At 43.8% G+C, this 17,585-nt stretch overlaps 1 protein-coding gene across 1 annotated transcript in view; it reads right to left on the reverse strand.

Moving 5' to 3' along the window:
• Positions 1-17,585, reverse strand: part of LOC115166312 (dedicator of cytokinesis protein 3-like) — a 69,567-nt gene that overhangs the window by 5,865 nt on the left and 46,117 nt on the right. The window contains 34 exon segments of the mRNA XM_029720216.1: positions 390-467; positions 470-693; positions 781-902; positions 1,009-1,125; positions 1,224-1,307; positions 1,450-1,629; positions 7,473-7,559; positions 7,674-7,840; positions 7,921-8,062; positions 8,162-8,266; positions 8,580-8,666; positions 9,008-9,156; positions 9,291-9,384; positions 9,502-9,562; positions 9,689-9,784; positions 9,923-9,949; positions 10,075-10,160; positions 10,335-10,483; positions 10,578-10,636; positions 10,783-10,883; positions 11,257-11,332; positions 11,494-11,588; positions 11,691-11,789; positions 11,912-12,058; positions 12,648-12,775; positions 13,020-13,212; positions 13,713-13,883; positions 14,072-14,153; positions 14,393-14,493; positions 14,684-14,767; positions 14,907-15,004; positions 15,140-15,311; positions 15,416-15,522; positions 15,660-15,822. Of these exon segments, the coding sequence (XP_029576076.1) occupies positions 390-467; positions 470-693; positions 781-902; positions 1,009-1,125; positions 1,224-1,307; positions 1,450-1,629; positions 7,473-7,559; positions 7,674-7,840; positions 7,921-8,062; positions 8,162-8,266; positions 8,580-8,666; positions 9,008-9,156; positions 9,291-9,384; positions 9,502-9,562; positions 9,689-9,784; positions 9,923-9,949; positions 10,075-10,160; positions 10,335-10,483; positions 10,578-10,636; positions 10,783-10,883; positions 11,257-11,332; positions 11,494-11,588; positions 11,691-11,789; positions 11,912-12,058; positions 12,648-12,775; positions 13,020-13,212; positions 13,713-13,883; positions 14,072-14,153; positions 14,393-14,493; positions 14,684-14,767; positions 14,907-15,004; positions 15,140-15,311; positions 15,416-15,522; positions 15,660-15,822 (3,931 nt within the window).

Here is a 17,585-nt window from a genome sequence, read left to right on the forward strand (position 1 = left end):
TGATTTATTTAGAATTCAAGGCACACTTAACCAGTATGGCTACCACGGTATTCTGCAGCGATACACCATCCAATCAGGTTTGCGCTTAGTGGGACTATCATTTATTTTGAAGAAACTAAAATCAAAAATATATTTAGATTTGTTTAACACTTTTTTGGTTACTACACGATTCCATGTTTGCTATTTCATAGCTGTAATGTCTTCACTTTTATTCTACAATGTAGAAAATATTAAAAATAAAGAAAAACCCTTGAATGAGTAGGTGTGTCCAAACTTTTGACTGGTACTGTACATTGTTGAGAATGTTAAATGTACAAGTGGCCAAGAACATGATGATGATGATGATGATGAGTTGGAGGTATGTATTGCCTGGTGCAGGTGACACTCACCTCTGGCACTAGATGGGGCAGAGTTAATAACCTGGGAGGAGGTGGAGCGAATGGAGCTCAGACTGGAGGAGGAGGGGCTTGGCTGGAAAATAATATTTCACATTCACATATCTTCAAAACATACAAAACCTGGTGTGTTTGTGTGTGTGTATTCATTCCACCCACCTCCATGTGAGCCGTGTCCTCAGGGTGCTCTCCCAATAGGCCGTCTGTCAGGATGACCAGGTTTCCTCCCGCCTCGCTGGAGGTGTGAGAAGAGAGGGAGGAGGACGACTGACGGATAGAACCCTGCAGGTTCATAGGGCTGCAGAGAGAGAATAATATTCTAATCTCACAGATTACTGCAACATCTCTTTTTTCCAAGTTAAATCCTGTACAATATGTGACTGACCTGTGTCTGTGAATCAGACGGACACTTTCTGGGCTCATGTGGCTGTGAGTGGTCTTGATGCCTCTGGGATTGTTGACTCCAGTGCAGGCTGCTGGCAACCCCTGCTGGGCCACATATAAACACTGCTCTGAATAATCACTGACTGCGCACACACACACACACACACACACACACACGCACCCCAACTCATTAGGACACACAAACAGAAGAGTATGTAGAACCACTCACCTGATGTAAACCAGTCCTCATCATGTGGAACTGTTCTATCAGCTTTTTGTGCAGGGGACGCATTTCTGGGTGCACCAACTTCTCATGGACAGCCAGCCCCACTCCAAGGATGTGAACCTGTGACAATGAAACAACACGTAGGAAAGATATAGTTTCTGTCTTCTATACCCATATACACTGTGTGGACCACTGACGAGTTAAGAGCTTTGTCTGACCTGTTCCTGCATCAAGTCTTTGAGCTGAGTGATCTTCTCTGTGTCCTCTGCGTGGCTGTTCATATAGTCCTTTTCAAAGAACGCCTGTGGAGGAGGAATATAGGATATGAATGCGTTACAAGACATGGCAGATAACAATATATGTTCTGGAAGAAAAGGACGAAAGTCCCCATTCAAATCCACCGACCGACCCACCCACCCCCATCTCCCTCCCTTCCCTTAGTACCTCCTGGTATCTGGCAATGCCCCCATTGACGGCAGCGTCTATGACCCCGTTGAGCAGCATGCTGAGGGGGTTAATGTTGCCTTGGTGCTGTCTGTGCTGATACTGACTAATCAGGGTCCGCAGCTCCTGGGTCTTATTCTCCACCACGTAGATGGCATTCTCCAGAGGGCTCACCTCCAACTGCACACACACACACACACACACACCGGAAAGTATTCAGAGCCCTTCACTTTTTCCACATTGTTAAGTTACAGCCTTACTCTAAATGTATTAAATAAAACATTTTCCTCATCAATCTACGCACAATACCGCATAATGACAAAGCGAAAAAGGTTACATTTTTTGCAAATGTATTAAAAATGAAAAACAGAAATACCTTATTTATATAATTATTCAGACCCTTCGCAACGAGACTCGAAATTGAGCTCAGGTGCATCCAGTTTCCGTTGATAATCCTTGAGGAATTGTCTGTAGAACTCCGGGACAGGATTGTGTCGAGGCACAGATCTGGGGAAGGGTAACAAAAAATGTCTGCAGCATTGAAGGTGCCCAAGAACACAGTGGCCTCCATCATTCTTAAATGGAAGAAGTTTGGAACCACCAATACTCTTCCTAAAGCTGGCCGCCCGGCCAAACTGAGCAATCAGGGGAGAAGGGCCTTGGTCAGGGAGGTAACCAAGAACCCGATGGTCACTCTGACAGAGCTCCAGAGTTCCTCTGTGGAGATGGGAGAACATTCCAGAAGGACAACCATCTCTGCAGCACTCCACCAATCAGGCCTTTATAGTAGAGTGGCCAGATGGAAGCCACTCTTCAGTAAAAGGCACGACAGCCTGCTAGGAGTTTTCCAAAAGGCACCTAAAGGACTCAGACAATGAAAAACAACATTCTCTGGTTGGCCTGAATGCCAAGCATCACGTCTGGAGGAAACCTGGCACCATATCTACGGTGAAGCATGGTGGTGGCAGCATCATGCTGTGGGGATGTTTTTCAGCGGCAGGGACTGGAAAATTAGTCAGGATCAAGGGAAAGATGAACGGAGCAAAGTACAGAGAGATCCTTGCTGAAAACCTGCTCCAGAGCGCTCAGGACCTCAGACTGGGGCAAAGGTTTATCTTCCAATAGGACAACAACCCTAAGCACACAGCCAAGACAACACAGGAGTTGCTTTGGGACAAGTCTCTAAATGTCCTTGAGTGGCCCAGCCAGAGCCCGGACTTGAAACTCTTCAAACGTCTCTGGAGAGACCTGAAAATAGCTGTGGAGCAACATTCTCTCCATCCAACCTGACAGAGCTTGAGAGGATCTGCAGAGAAGAAAGGGAGAAACTACCCAATTACAGGTGAGTCAAGCTTGTGGCAACATACCCAAGAAGACTCAAGGCTGTAATCGCTGCCAAAGGTGCTTCAACAAAGTACTGAGTAAAGGGTCTGAATACTTATGTGATATGTTTTATAATTTTGCAAAAATGTCTAAAAACCTGTTTTTGCTTTGTCATTATGGGGTATTTTGTGTAGATTGATGAGGGTTAAAAACAATTTAATACATCTTAGAATAAGGCTGTAAATCAGAATTTGTTCTTAACTGACTTGCCTAGTTAAATAAAGGTTAAATACAAATTATGGGGGATCTGTGTTGAGAAGCTTGGTGAGTTGGTTACATTTGGATAGAGATTTAGAGTGAAGAGTGATAGTTGAGCATTTTTAGAATATTATTCAATTCAAATTAGTTTCTAGGAGGAGGTAGATTTTATGTGGTTTTCAAACTTTATTTTTGTGTGGAGTTAGTGCAATTTATTTCAATTTGCCATGCTAACTTTAGTAGCCAGTGCTAATGTTAGCTAGCTACCAGAGTGCAGTTTTCTCCACCAGAATGGCTAGATAACGCAAACAACAATATAGTCGATTTTTGTTTCATTGCCCACATCAGATTCAAGCTTCTTGGAAAAAGCTGCATCAATCATGTAAATGGACAAACGTCTGCGTATTCAAACTGTGCGACACAATGAGAAGTTAAGAAGAAACAGGATCACAAGCAGTTTAAGAGTTGGCTTTTACTTAGGGGCACGATGGGAAGGAACGTTCAGCTAACTGAACTATAAGGAGCTTGCAGAGGTAATTTTTTATTTAACCTTTATTTAACTAGTCAAGTCAGTTAAGAACAAATTCTGATTTACAATGACAGTCTACTTGTAAAGCACCCCCCAGCCAAACCCTCGCCTAACCCGGACGAAGCTGGGCCAATTGTGCGCAGTCCTATGGGTCTCCCGATCATGGCCGGTTGTGATACAGCCCGGGATCGAACCCAGATCTATAGTGACACCTCTAGCACTGAGAAGCAGTGCCTTAGACCAATTGCCACTCGGGAGGCCCAAGTTAGGATTCTTTACTTGCTGAGCATATGGGAGTTTCTACTGTCTTCTCCGGGATGTCAAAATCAATTCAGAATGATTTGACTGCTTCCATTGCATCATCCATTAATAGTAAGGCACTGCATCTCAGTGCTTTACTCGCAGTGCCCCAATTGTTTTGAGCCCCATCTGTTTAGCTAAAAAAATATTTGAATAATACTTTTTTGCGTGTTATTTCGGCATTAATACATGTTACATATCGGTTTGCAAACAAAATTGATTGAGTTAATAAATCTGCATACAAACATGGTCTCTTTTTTGCTTTCTTGAGTAAGGCAGCTCCAAAGTGTTGGTGTTTCAGCTTAGCTCAGTGCTCTCTGTGGTGGAGGCGCAGCCAGCATAAAATACAGAGTGTAGGGGTTGGTAATCTTCTCTAGTTGCGGCGTGATTGGCTCAGTGTTCTGTCACTCATGGTGACACCACGTCACCGCAAAATCTACAGGGAGAGCTAGAAAGTTCAAGCCCCCTTGGGTGTTGCCATAGAGTTTCATTAGACGTGCCCATCCAAGAAAGGTCATTAGCCACAGATAAAATGACGTCAAATCATATTATATCTACCGTAGCTTTGATTGGACAGATCATGTCAACATCATACTTTCAAAAATCTTAGCTAGACAAGCAGTCATCATGAATCACGTCTACAATGTACTGGCAAATCCTTTTCAATCTTTTCAATCAAATTATAGATAAAACATATAGGTGCTCATCGGCCATTGGACATAAACATTACACAACAAGTTGGAAATCGCAAATTACACAATGAGTGGTTTGGAAGGAATCAGCGGCTAACTGCAGGCGTTGCAAAGCAATCACTATTTTGCTTCCCCTGCCTGCAATTTGGTGAAGAGGGAGTGTGGTCCAAGTCTGGGTTTAAGGGTCTCTTTTCCAATCTTAAAAGGATAAACATTCACACGCAACACCATGTGCCAGAAAAGGTTGAATACATTGGCCATGCTGCCAATCCAGCATGACTTCTGTCACAACTGGGTCTCTGAAAAAACAAGCTCCGACTGAGAAAAGACCTCCAAGTCGGGAACTTCTTTCTATAGCTCTGACCTGAAGATCACTGACCTTATGATTCAACCTTTATTTTTTTGGAGCTCCTTGTTGTCTTGAAAGAACCGTAAATCCAGAGAATGCCAGACTTTGATGACAAAGTTTCCTGACAAAATTTGCCCACAAGGACCACCGCGCCACCTTCCTGTTCAAATGAGCACAGCACAACAGTGAGTCCAAAAATGTATTGTATGCTGCTGCATAAATGATGTAATATGCCAGGGAGAAAGTAAATGATGTAATATGCCAGGGAGAAAGTAAATGATGTAATATGCCAGGGAGAAAGTAAATGATGTAATATGCCAGGGAGAAAGTAAATGATGTAATATGCCAGGGAGAAAGTAAATGATGTAATATGCCAGGGAGAAAGTAAATGATGTAATATGCCAGGGAGAAAGTAATGATGTAATATGCCAGGGAGAAAGTAAATGATGTAATATGCCAGGGAGAAAGTAAATGATGTATATGCCAGGGAGAAAGTAAATGATGTAATATGCCAGGGAGAAAGTAAATGATGAATATGCCAGGGAGAAAGTAAATGATGTAATATGCCAGGGAGAAAGTAAATGATGTAATATGCCAGGGAGAAAGTAAATGATGTAATATGCCAGGGAGAAAGTAAATGATGTAATATGCCAGGGAGAAAGTAAATGATGTAATATGCCAGGGAGAAAGTAAATGATGTATATGCCAGGAGAAAGTAAATGATGTAATATGCCAGGGAGAAAGTAAATGATGTAATATGCCAGGGAGAAAGTAAATGATGTAATATGCCAGGGAGAAAGTAAATGATGTAATATGCCAGGGAGAAAGTAAATGATGTAATATGCCAGGGAGAAAGTAAATGATGTAATATGCCAGGGAGAAAGTAATGATGTAATATGCCAGGGAGAAAGTAAATGATGTAATATGCCAGGGAGAAAGTAAATGATGTAATATGCCAGGGAGAAAGTAAATGATGTAATATGCCAGGGAGAAAGTAAATGATGTAATATGCCAGGGAGAAAGTAAATGATGTAATATGCCAGGGAGAAAGTAAATGATGTAATATGCCAGGGAGAAAGTAAATGATGTAATATGCCAGGGAGAAAGTAAATGATGTAATATGCCAGGGAGAAAGTAAATGATGTAATATGCCAGGGAGAAAGTAAATGATGTAATATGCCAGGAGAAAGTAAATGATGTAATATGCCAGGGAGAAAGTAAATGATGTAATATGCCAGGGAGAAAGTAAATGATGTAATATGCCAGGGAGAAAGTAAATGATGTAATATGCCAGGGAGAAAAGTAAATGATGTAATATGCCAGGGAGAAAGTAATGATGTAATATGCCAGGGAGAAAGTAAATGATGTAATATGCCAGGGAGAAAGTAAATGATGTAATATGCCAGGGAGAAAGTAAATGATGTAATATGCCAGGGAGAAAGTAAATGATGTAATATGCCAGGGAGAAAGTAAATGATGTAATATGCCAGGGAGAAAGTAAATGATGTAATATGCCAGGGAGAAAGTAAATGATGTAATATGCCAGGGAGAAAGTAAATGATGTAATATGCCAGGGAGAAAGTAAATGATGTAATATGCCAGGGAGAAAGTAAATGATGTAATATGCCAGGGAGAAAGTAAATGATGTAATATGCCAGGGAGAAAGTAAATGATGTAATATACCAGGGAGAAAGTAAATGATGTAATATGCCAGGGAGAAAGCAAAGAAAGTAATGCTAAGTATATGTTGATTTTGACTTGAGATGTTTCTAAGTAAACCCATGTGGGACATATGTATTACCAGATAAGGAAAAACACCAGGCCCCAGTGGGAAAGAATTGCCCCACCACAGTCTGCTCGCAGTTGTCAGTTATCGTCAGGTATGTGGATGATCAGGGCTTGATTCATCCACTGACACATTCATTGTTTCCTCTCCAAGCATTGTGAGCAAACCTGTCAATGTTCTCTCATTACTGTACAAACACTATCACATTATTACGCATGTAAATGATTTTACTCCTTGCTTGGACTAACTCATTCTTAGCTCTATTGTCTGATTGTGTTGTGTGTTGTGTTATTGTTTTTTGTCTTCCCAGTCAAGTCCTGTCCTGTCATCAGTGGAAGAGCTGAGCTCTTCAACACCATCCATCCATGATGAGCCTGTTCTGCACTGAAGGACAACCTGCACTGAAGTTGAGCCTCTGAACACCTCAACTCATGCCTCATACCCTCATTCAATCACTGCTCTGATCCCTTCCCAACACTGTAAGTAGCCCTCTCATTCACATTCCCCATAATATTGTACTATAAATGTCTTTATTAAATGCTTTAGTTAAAAATAATTAGTCTGATGATTTTTGAAACACACTTTGTCGACTCCGTGCGGTCCGCCCCTATACCGTGGGTCTCCCATCCTCCTCAATTTTTTTAAAGTCACCAGCCTCCACTGGTGTACGCGACCAATAAACTTAGATTTTGATTTGACACAAATTATGCACTCGCTTGCATCATCACCCTGAGGCGTCTGATGTTACAGTGTGATATGACAGTTTGTGATGCCAGTGCTCCTCACCAGTTCTCTCTTCTCCACCTCAGCCCAGCGGGAGATGCCAGGGAGAGGACGAGACAGAATCAGGGTGGTTCTCTCGATCCACAGGCTCTGAAGACACACACAGTAAACACCGAGTCACCTTCTGTATAGTAATTATACACAGCTTGTATCAACTGACAATTTCAGTTACATTCTATTCTAATTCCTTCCACACACACATACCCTGAACTCATTCTCCCTGTCCTTGGGTCCCTTGTGGAAGGGTCTGTCATAGTGAAAGCGAGTGACATTGTTGATGCGGTAGAAGCTCTTGATCCTCTCAGGTACGCGCTCCAGCTGAGGCACGTCAGTGATGTCTGACACTGGGGTAACCGCATAGATCTGCAGGTCTGAGGCCAGGCGTTAAGGAAAACACAGCCAAATATACTGACAGACACAACACACAGCACATTGACCATGGTTAGGATACACTGAACATCACTTTGTAGGAGGGCGTCATCTGGTTGGTTGGGGTGCTGCATGGCAATGGCATGTGGGAATTCTCCTAGCATCCTTTGCTGAAAGTCCTCCAGCCGTTCATAGTTATAGCCCCGGCACACAAACTCCTTATTCTGGAGAGAGAAGGGTTGTCATCCAACTGATACGCAAAACCAATTCAATATCATTTAAATAAAAGATTGTGTGTGTGTGTGTGTGTGTGTTCATCTCACCCTGAGGAAAAAAGGAAACTTCCTGCCATAGAAGCCCATCCTAAAGAACTCTGGTTCAATCCTCTGCTGTTCTATGATGTTGTCATAGTACGCAGCCTCCATTTTCTATAAAATACAACAATACTTGATTCAACCCTCAGAGAGCATCTTCAGCTTTTATCAGCAACACGCATCAATGAGGTTCCCTTGATCATAGGGGTCATAATGTTTTTGGTATTTCGTCAGTCTATTGCAATGTGAATAAATGTCCACATTGTGAGGACATTAAAGAATTAATATTCAATTCCCTTCCTTTCTACTTACTTTCCATCTTCATGATGATGAGTAGTCACTGGGGGATAAAGTAATGGCTGTGAGAGAGCGAGAGAGAGAGAAAGCGCGAGGAGGCATACAGTACTGGGTTGTCAGACAGACTCACCCGTATCCAGCTCAGGCTCTGGTAGTCATATAAGGTTTCATACTGGAAAGCCAGTTCCCGGCAGAGTGATATTCCATATTCCCAACACTGGAAAGAGATAAAGAGACCGACATCTCTCACACATGGAATCTCTCAATACATGTTTACAATATCCTGTCTATGGAACATCATTCTCAGGAGGATTTGAAGGGGAAAATGTTGGATTTCCAGAATTAAACAGCCATCAACGACATCATGAGCATAGAGAAGTCTTTTGACTTGAGATTCTGACTTGAGATGTTTCTAAGTAGACCCATGTGGAACTTATGTAAAATAATATGTTTGATTTGAGTATCTCACATGAAATATTACCCAAAGTGACTGGACATAGCCTGACTTGCATTCCCCTTGTTGTTTAACTTAGCTTGACTTGATTTAGCTTGGCTTGCCTTTCCCTTGTTAAAGTAGTGGAGCACTTTGCGGCTGAGGCCCTCTTTGCGTTGCCACTCGCTCTGTGCGGGATAGTGGAGGAACTCTCTGAGGGGTCGGTCCTCCCAGTGCAGCAGCTCCCAGTACAGCAGCAAGGTAAATGCTGCCTCTGGTGGTGGGGAGGACAAAGGTCACCATGATTAACCATCATTGACTTTACATGGTAGTCCTGACTGTGACGGGGTCCTAATACTATACAGTGTGAGCACGCTGAAAAGTGTTATATACATCCCAACCAGTTACCTGTGTAGTCCTCCGCATGCAGGTGCAGGTCACACAGCTTGTGGATGTAGCGGATGTACATGTCCTCTTTGTTGATCTCTGACTTGTAGAAGTTCTGGGGAGGACAGACAAATGGAAGCAACACACCACTACATGGATATACTGTAGCACACGCGGGTATTATTATCTGGCCTAACTGAGGTTAAAGGTTAAAACATATAAAATGCCTCACCATGAGGCTGGAAGAACCACCTATTTTCTTGTTCTCCATCTCATCTCCTTTCATACAGTCCCTAAAAGCAGAGCAGGTTTGTAATGTCCTATCTCGACAGTACATCCCTTTATCAATAGTCAGTCCATGTTAGGATATTAACATATTGTTTCTAATCTGTAATCCAATCGATCAGTAGTAATAATACCTGTAGTCTAGCAAGCGCTCCATCAGTCTCGTGACGGAGGTAACAAACGAAATGCCTGTCTCTCTCCATGTTTCCTGCTCAATTTTTTCCAGTAGGCTAAAGACAGAGACAGACAAGCTCTATGTTACTGGTGCACATTAACATTGGACATGGAACTGTAAGCACTGATATGTTTGAAAGGACCATGATAGTGGTAGAGCTAAGGCTTGGGCTGTTGAGAAACTGATAACTTACCTGGGGTAAGGCCCAAACAACTGGGTCCTGAATGACACAGCAGAAAAAGACCCAAGAGAAGTCAGAAGCATAGAAAATAACTGTAGTACAGCACACTCAAGCAACAATTTGGCATTGAGTATGAATAGAAGACTGAGGTTGTTGGTGCTTACAGCAGGCCGAAGAGCTCTCTGTGATTGCCGTCCCCTTTCCCATCAGCCACCATACTCTCCAGCTTGTCCATCAACTCTGCTTCCACCTACACAACACAGAGGTTAGTGTATAAGCAATCAATGACCACAACATTTTCCTAGACACTTCTAGCAGTGAAATCATAGCTCCATAACATAGATATGATATTGGGTGATAACCTGTAGTAACACAAGCCCTACTACAGGATGAGTGGTGTGACGCAGCAGGGGACAGTACTGACCAGCTTAAAGTTGCCGTTCTTCCTCTGCTCCCAGTCCATCATGTCATGAAAGATGGGGATCATGATATTCCGAACTTCGCTCTGAGGCACCAGCGTCACTCCCAGGAACGGACCCATCATTCCAGGGATAAAGTGGGGCTTATTCTCACCTGGAGCACAATACAGATGTTATAAACACACATGACATTATCCTTGAAGGCTAGAATGACAAGACCGTTGTATATGAATGTAGTGTTATCTTACCAAGCTTCTGCCACATGCTGAAGAGCTCATAGGCCATCATCACCCTCATATCTCCATACCTGCAGAGAAGGTACATGGGGAGAATGTAGAGAATACTAGCTACTGAGTGACCACACGTAGATAGATGTGGGAAATATGTCTTTAAACTATATATTTCCTGAGTGTTTCAGGATATAATTGATGGACATTGAACAGAGGTCCTTACTTGTCCAGGACTTTCTTCCTCTTGGCCAGGGTCAGGGGCTCCAACTGCAGACTGGGCTGGTTGATGTACAGGACCGTCAGGCTGAAGAAGGAATTCCACACCTGGTACAGAGAACACACACATACAAACATCAACTTGTATTTTGATTCCAATAAAGTTATATCTACTGTATACACCTTTTTATTGGCCCCTTAGTTATCCATCAGGTTTTGCATTTCCGTAGTTTCCCTCTAGGCATAAATCCAGGTTGGACAAAATCAGCCACATTGGACTGGAGACAGATCAGAGAATAACAGCATACTGTAGTTAGGAAACCATGTACAGAAAAAAAGACAGTCCTTCGTAAACAGAGAAAGACATGGATAGAACAGCAGGTTCGGGGTTGACTTCTCCAGGATATTGAAGGCTCTCTTTGTTTTCTTGCTTACTGCTCTTGTTCAACATGACACTTCTCGTTTCTCTACAGAGGCACACCTTGAAGTCAAAATCCGCCTCTGAGAAGTTCTTGTGTAACGCTGGAGACAGGTACTGTGTTGTCGCCACAATGACACTGCAGAAGGAGACAGCAAAACGTTATGATAAAAATAGATGATGCAACAGCTACACTAATGTCACATGCGATCAGAGTCAGGAGAGTGTCATCTCATGGTTGGATATGTTCCCTTATCTCATATAGGAGGCAGTATTATAGGTCATCTGAGTCAGACTTACTGACTGGTCAGTAGCCTCATGACACTCCAGTCTCGGGGGAAGATGGTGAGCTTCATCAGGTTCCGGAACACGCAGAAGATCTTCAACAGGAACTCCTGGAAGACAATAAATTAGCTGGTGTTGGGTACATGATCATCTACATATTATAGCTCAAGCCCAAGTTCCTCTGTCAGACAGACTGACACAGCAGCACTCACCTTGAGTTCCTCTTTGCTGTGGAAGTTGTTGAGCAGGTGGTGGAAGTGGATCTCTGTCATCTGTCTGAGTAGAGACAGCAGAGTGGACACATACTCCCCCTGGACAGGCAGAAACCCACCCATATTGGAGAGGTTACACGCATTACACAATATATACAGTATCTGTTCCATGTAGTGAATAAAGATCCAGCCAGACAGTGTAGGAGAGGAGAATCGCTGACCGTGATCTCAGCGGTGCACTGGGGACAGCGCTGCCCCCTAGCTGTCTCCAGAGACTGAGACTTGGACATGATGGACAACAGAGTCTGGAGCAGAACATCCAACAGGCTCTCCACCATCATCTCTACCTCCTCCTGCACAGAAGACTCCTAGGAAGAGAGGGAGAGAGAAACAGAGAGAGAAACAGAGATGGTCATGGAGGAGACAGGTGAAGACAGAGATAGAAAGGGAGACAAAATAGGGGGAGCGATGAGCAGTGGTAGAGAAGAAGGGGAAGAAGAGAGAAGGAATTTAATTAATACATTTGCATAAGCTGCTTGACAGACCATTTTAAAGATAAATTCATCCCTCAACATGAAGTGCCCTACATAATAATGCCTTGACAATAATGTCTAAACAATGACATGGTGTTATGCTTGCCTTAACAAGCCTTGACAGTGGATAACGTTTTGCCAACTACTCAGTCGTCTCATATTTAATTCCATTTGAAACAGGAAATGTGAAAAAATGTTTAGCTAGGATTACTAGGTACAGCAGATGTACTAGTAACCAGTTATGGTACCAGCTTTGGTACAGAAAAGTAGCCGCTAACCACTGATACAGGGTCAGATATAATTTCATCCCCCTAATGATTATGATTAGGCCTGGGGGTAGTGTAATCTGATCCATGATCTGTAGTTAAGGGCACATTCTTCAAACCCTTACAGCTACAATAGATTCAGTGGTGATGTGATGTACCATAGAGCTGGTCTTGATGATGGAGAAGATGCTGGTGAGGATTCCTGAGCAGATCAGCAGCTCCCTCTGCTGGCGCAGGTGCAGGTGGATGTGATGCAGGACCACCGGCAGCAAGATACTACGAGACTCTGAGAGGGGGAGAGAGAAGGAAGGAGAGGGGGAGAGAGTGGGAAGGGGTATGGAGAGCGAGTGAGATGGGGAAAAAGTGAAGGATCAAATGTAGAAAGATATTTAACCAGCTTTAACACTTGACTTTTAGATTTTTTGTCCTGACAAAGACCCAGTTACACCATCTATCAAATTCCCACTTTGGGAGCATCAAAGTGTTCACAGACTCATTTTGTGTAAGTTCAAGTTGTCCTGTAGTCTTACCAGGGAAGAAGAAGAGCCTGCTCTCGACGGTGCGGGCGATGGACTGCAGTTTGACCACATCCATAGACTGGCCGATGTCCACCGTACTGGGCATGCTCCCTAACGTGCCCCGGACGTACTCAGCCACCTCCTGCACTGTGAACATCTGCAGCAGCTCATCAAAAATGTCTGGGAAACTGTTCAACAACGCCGCCTGACAGGGTCAAGTAGAAGAGAGAAGAAGGGATTGAGAGGGAGATAGAGGAACTGACAGACAGACAGAGGGAGACAGAGAGGATTCGTATTCCTCCATTCTATAAATGACACTATGCCATCGGTAAGGTAGTTATAGTAACATCCATACAGGGCACTGGGTCACCAACACATGGTGGCACTGTGACTTACTGAGACAGGAGAGACCCCTGGAGCATGACTACCATAGAAAGGCATGCAGTTGATCACACCCCTAAACTGTCCAAGAGCAAGCCAAGGATGGGACAACAGTAAAAGGAGGGATCAGAGCAAAAATAAAATGATACAAATGACAAATGCATTACATGCAAGCAACAGATAGACAAATCAGTGCATTTTGACTAGTCTTCTATGTAGAAGAGGAGGACAATACCCAAAGTCAAGAACTATAACATTACGGCATTCTGGCATAAAGACGAGCTACATTATATACAGACAGACAGGAAGTTTTGATGTTCTGACCTGTGTGAAGACGAGGGTCTCAGAGCTGCGGCTGTCCAGACTCAACACAAAGCGGATGGACTGGAAGAGTTCCTGGATGCTGGCTCTGAACTGGTCCTCCTCCATACCACAGGTCGCCCGCGAGTACAGGATCCGAGACTGGACAATGAACTTAAACAGGTACTCCAGAGCCTGCAGGGTGGACAGAGGACGGAACAAGATACAATTACCTGTAAAATACCATTATCTTTATATTATGTGTTCTGTTGTGTTATGTCATGTTTCCTTTCATCTATAGGCGTGAAGTCTAAATGTTGCATGTTTGGAGTGTCTAACAGTGTTTGTCCAGACCTCCTCTCATGTCCTGATGTGAGCTTTACCTTCATGGCCTCTTGGATGTGATCCTGTCTGACAACCTCAGCAGAGCGGTCCATGTACCATTTCAGACAGCGGATTAGCTCTCTACAAGAACACAGAGTAAAGTGTGTAAAACATGGGGGATCCCATGGCCATATAAGACAAAGAAAATGCACGTTAGCGTCATACTATATTTCTGTATTATTGCAGAGAGCAAGACAAATCTTGTATAATACGTTATGAGAAAAACAAAAACTGCTATGGTTTCCACTCAGCAACATGATACTGACATCAAGACCTCTCAAACAACAGAAGCAGTTTAAATGGTATACGTGGCACATTACTTGTAGGCCAGAGCTCCTGCAAAGTGGTTCTGTATGTAGGCCTCCATAACAGGCCGGAAGTGGTAGAAACGACTGTCCCTGAGAAGGTTGATGATAAACACCTGAGGGCAAAAAGACAGACAGAGAGGAAAACAAAAGATGGGTTTTAGACATAATGGAGAAAATTAGATTACGATGTAGTCACACACATGCAGGCATGCATTCACACACGTGCACATTCTCACACATGTAGTAACACATACACAGGCACTATATTCCATTCCATTGAATGATCTCTCCATCTTGACCTACCAATGACTGGAAAACCAATGGTCCGTATTTATCGGTGTTGTCATCCAGGAGACAAAACAGTGTATCCAGGACATCTCGTAGGAACTGCAGGAGAGAGGAGCCAGCTAAATCATTTCATCATCATAGTTCCCCAAAAATATGTCACAGATCTGTTAGTGTTTGGCCAAACAGTCGAGAGGGGGTTTTCCTAGATGTATGTATTGATTGACTAAAAGAGTGTTGCCTTGACAATCTCCTCTCCATTGATGTGGCGTAGTCTGCCCAGGATGTCCAACACCCTGTCAGTGTGGGCTTTCCAGTTCAGTAGGGCCAGGAGGTCCACTGGAAACAGAGAAGAATAGAATAGACAGAAATAGATGTAAAGCTCTGGCTAAAGACGGAGGCTAGGACAGTCAAAGCTCTGTTATAGAGCTGTGTGAGTGTGGTGAGATGCACAGTGTAGTGAGTTAGCTGTACCGTTCTGGGTGAGCTTGGTGGAGCAAAGCTGTGTGGAGACCCAGAAGGTCTCCTTGGGGTTCCTCTGGAAGGGCAGGGTAGAGGGCAGGTTGAGGCAGCTGTTGAAGTCCTCCTTACAGCAGGGCATGCTCAGGTACAGGCCCTGGTTACTGAATGTTGCATTCTCATCACACTGGGGAACAGAGGCACAACATAGACATGTGTTAGATAGAAATGACAGAATAATGTAGAATAGCTGCTATATGCAAGCATTGGTGCATGTCTGTGTGACCCCACCTTATAGACATAGAGCTCATGGCTCTCGTCTGATAGCGTGGTCCCATCCTCTCTCATCAGAGGAGTGAAGGAAAAACCAAACAGCTTCTTCTCCCCTTTGTCTTTAGCTGAGGAGAGACACAAAGGCATTACCGTATAGTTTATACCATCTACACACCATAGACAATACCATACACAATTCTGTATTGCTATCAAGTTCATAACAATAATATTTTGTAAGTCATGTCTAGAGCTGTTGACCTACTGGAGCAGTGTCTAAACTCGAAGCGCAGGTGTGATCCTCTGAAGCGGTCTATGGGGATGGGTAGTTTGATCATCTCACTCCAGCGAGGGCTGTTATTGTGGTAGAGGACAAAGGACCGGTGCTCACTTGTGTTTGGCTCCCCACTACCCAGACTGATACAGTCCTGATGGTGGGAACAGAGAGAGAGGACAGGTACTCTTAATTTGATCACTATTTTGTGGCAGCAAATGTTCCTGTGTATCAGCAACTTTAAATGAGCCCTGTGATTTAGATGCAGTATGTTCACTGATTTAGATAGGGTCTCTTTCGCACCATGCAGGGGCAGTCAAGTAATTCAGACCAGTGCCAGCTGTCAATTGTATCCAAAATGCAGCCATACAGTACACTACACCTAAACTAAAGCCTATCAAAACTAATCACACACAGGCCTATAATACCAGATGTAAAGAAAATATGAAATTGAAAATAGTGAAGCAGCCTATGGAATGGAGTGCGACTGACCGAAAAAAAATAAAACAGCCCATGATATTATAGATCTACAGTATACCCTGAGTGTACAAAACATTATGAAAACCTTCCTAATGTTGAGTTGCACCCCCTTTTTCCCTCAGAACATGAACAATTTTTTGGGGGCATGGACTCTACAAGGTGTCGAAAGCTTTCCACAGGGATGCTGGCCCATGTTGACTCCAATGCTTATAAACTTAGCAAACAAAATAAATGTCCCTTTTTCAGGACCCTGTCGTTCAAAGATAATTCGTAAAAATCGAAATAACTTCACAGTTCTTCATTGTAAAGGGTTTAAACACTGTTTCCCATGCTTGTTCAATGAACCATAAACAATTAATGAACATGCACCTGTGGTCATTGTAAAGAGAGGTCATTGTAAAGGGTTTAAACACTGTTTCCCTAAGACAGCGCTACAGGGAGACAGGAAGGACAGCTGATTGTCCTCGCAGTGGCAGACCACGTGTAACAACACCTGCACAGGATCGGTACATCCGAACATCACACCTGCAGGACAGGTACAGGATGGCAACAACTGCCCGAGTTACACCAGGAACGCACAATCCCTCCATCAGTGCTCAGACTGTCCGCAATAGGCTGAGAGAGGCTGGACTGAGGCCTTGTAGGCCTTTTGTAAGGCAGGTCCTCACCAGACATCACCGACAACAACGTCGCCTATGGACACAAACCCACCGTCGCTGGACCAGACAGGACTGGCAAAAGTGTTCTTCACTGACGAGTCGTGGTGTTCAACAGGGGTGATGGTGGAATCCGTGTTTATCGTCGAAGGAATGAGCGTTACACCGAGGCCTGTACTCTGGAGCGGGATCAATTTCGAGGTGGAGGGTCCGTCATGGTCTAGGGCGGTGTGTGACAGCATCATCAGACTGAGCTTGTTGTCATTGCAGGCAATCTCAAAGCTGTGCGTTACAGGGAAGACATCCTCCTCCCTCATGTGGTACCCTTCCTGCAGGCTCATCCTGACATGACCCTCCAGCATGACAATGACACCAGCCAAACTGCTCGTCCTCTGCGTGATTTCCTGCAAGACAGGAATGTCAGTGTTCTGACATCGCCAGCGAAGAGCCCGGATCTCAATCCCATTGACCACGTCTTGGACCTGTTGGATTGGAGGGTGAGGGCTAGGGCCATTCCCCCCAGAAATGTCCGGGAACTTGCAGGTGCCTTGGTGGAAGAGTGGGGTAACATCTCACAGCAAGAAAAATACAAATCTGGTGCAGTCCATGAGGAGGAGATGCACTGCAGTACTTAATGCAGCTGGTGGCCACACCAGATACTGACTGTTACTTTTGATTTTGACCCCACCTTGTTCAGGGATACACTATTCAACATGTTAGTCACATGTCTATGGAACTTATTCAGTTTATGTCTCAGGTGTTGAATCTTATGTTCATACAA

The sequence above is a fragment of the Salmo trutta genome, chromosome 28 (assembly GCF_901001165.1).
Source record: "Salmo trutta chromosome 28, fSalTru1.1, whole genome shotgun sequence".
NCBI classification, from domain to species: domain Eukaryota; kingdom Metazoa; phylum Chordata; class Actinopteri; order Salmoniformes; family Salmonidae; genus Salmo; species Salmo trutta.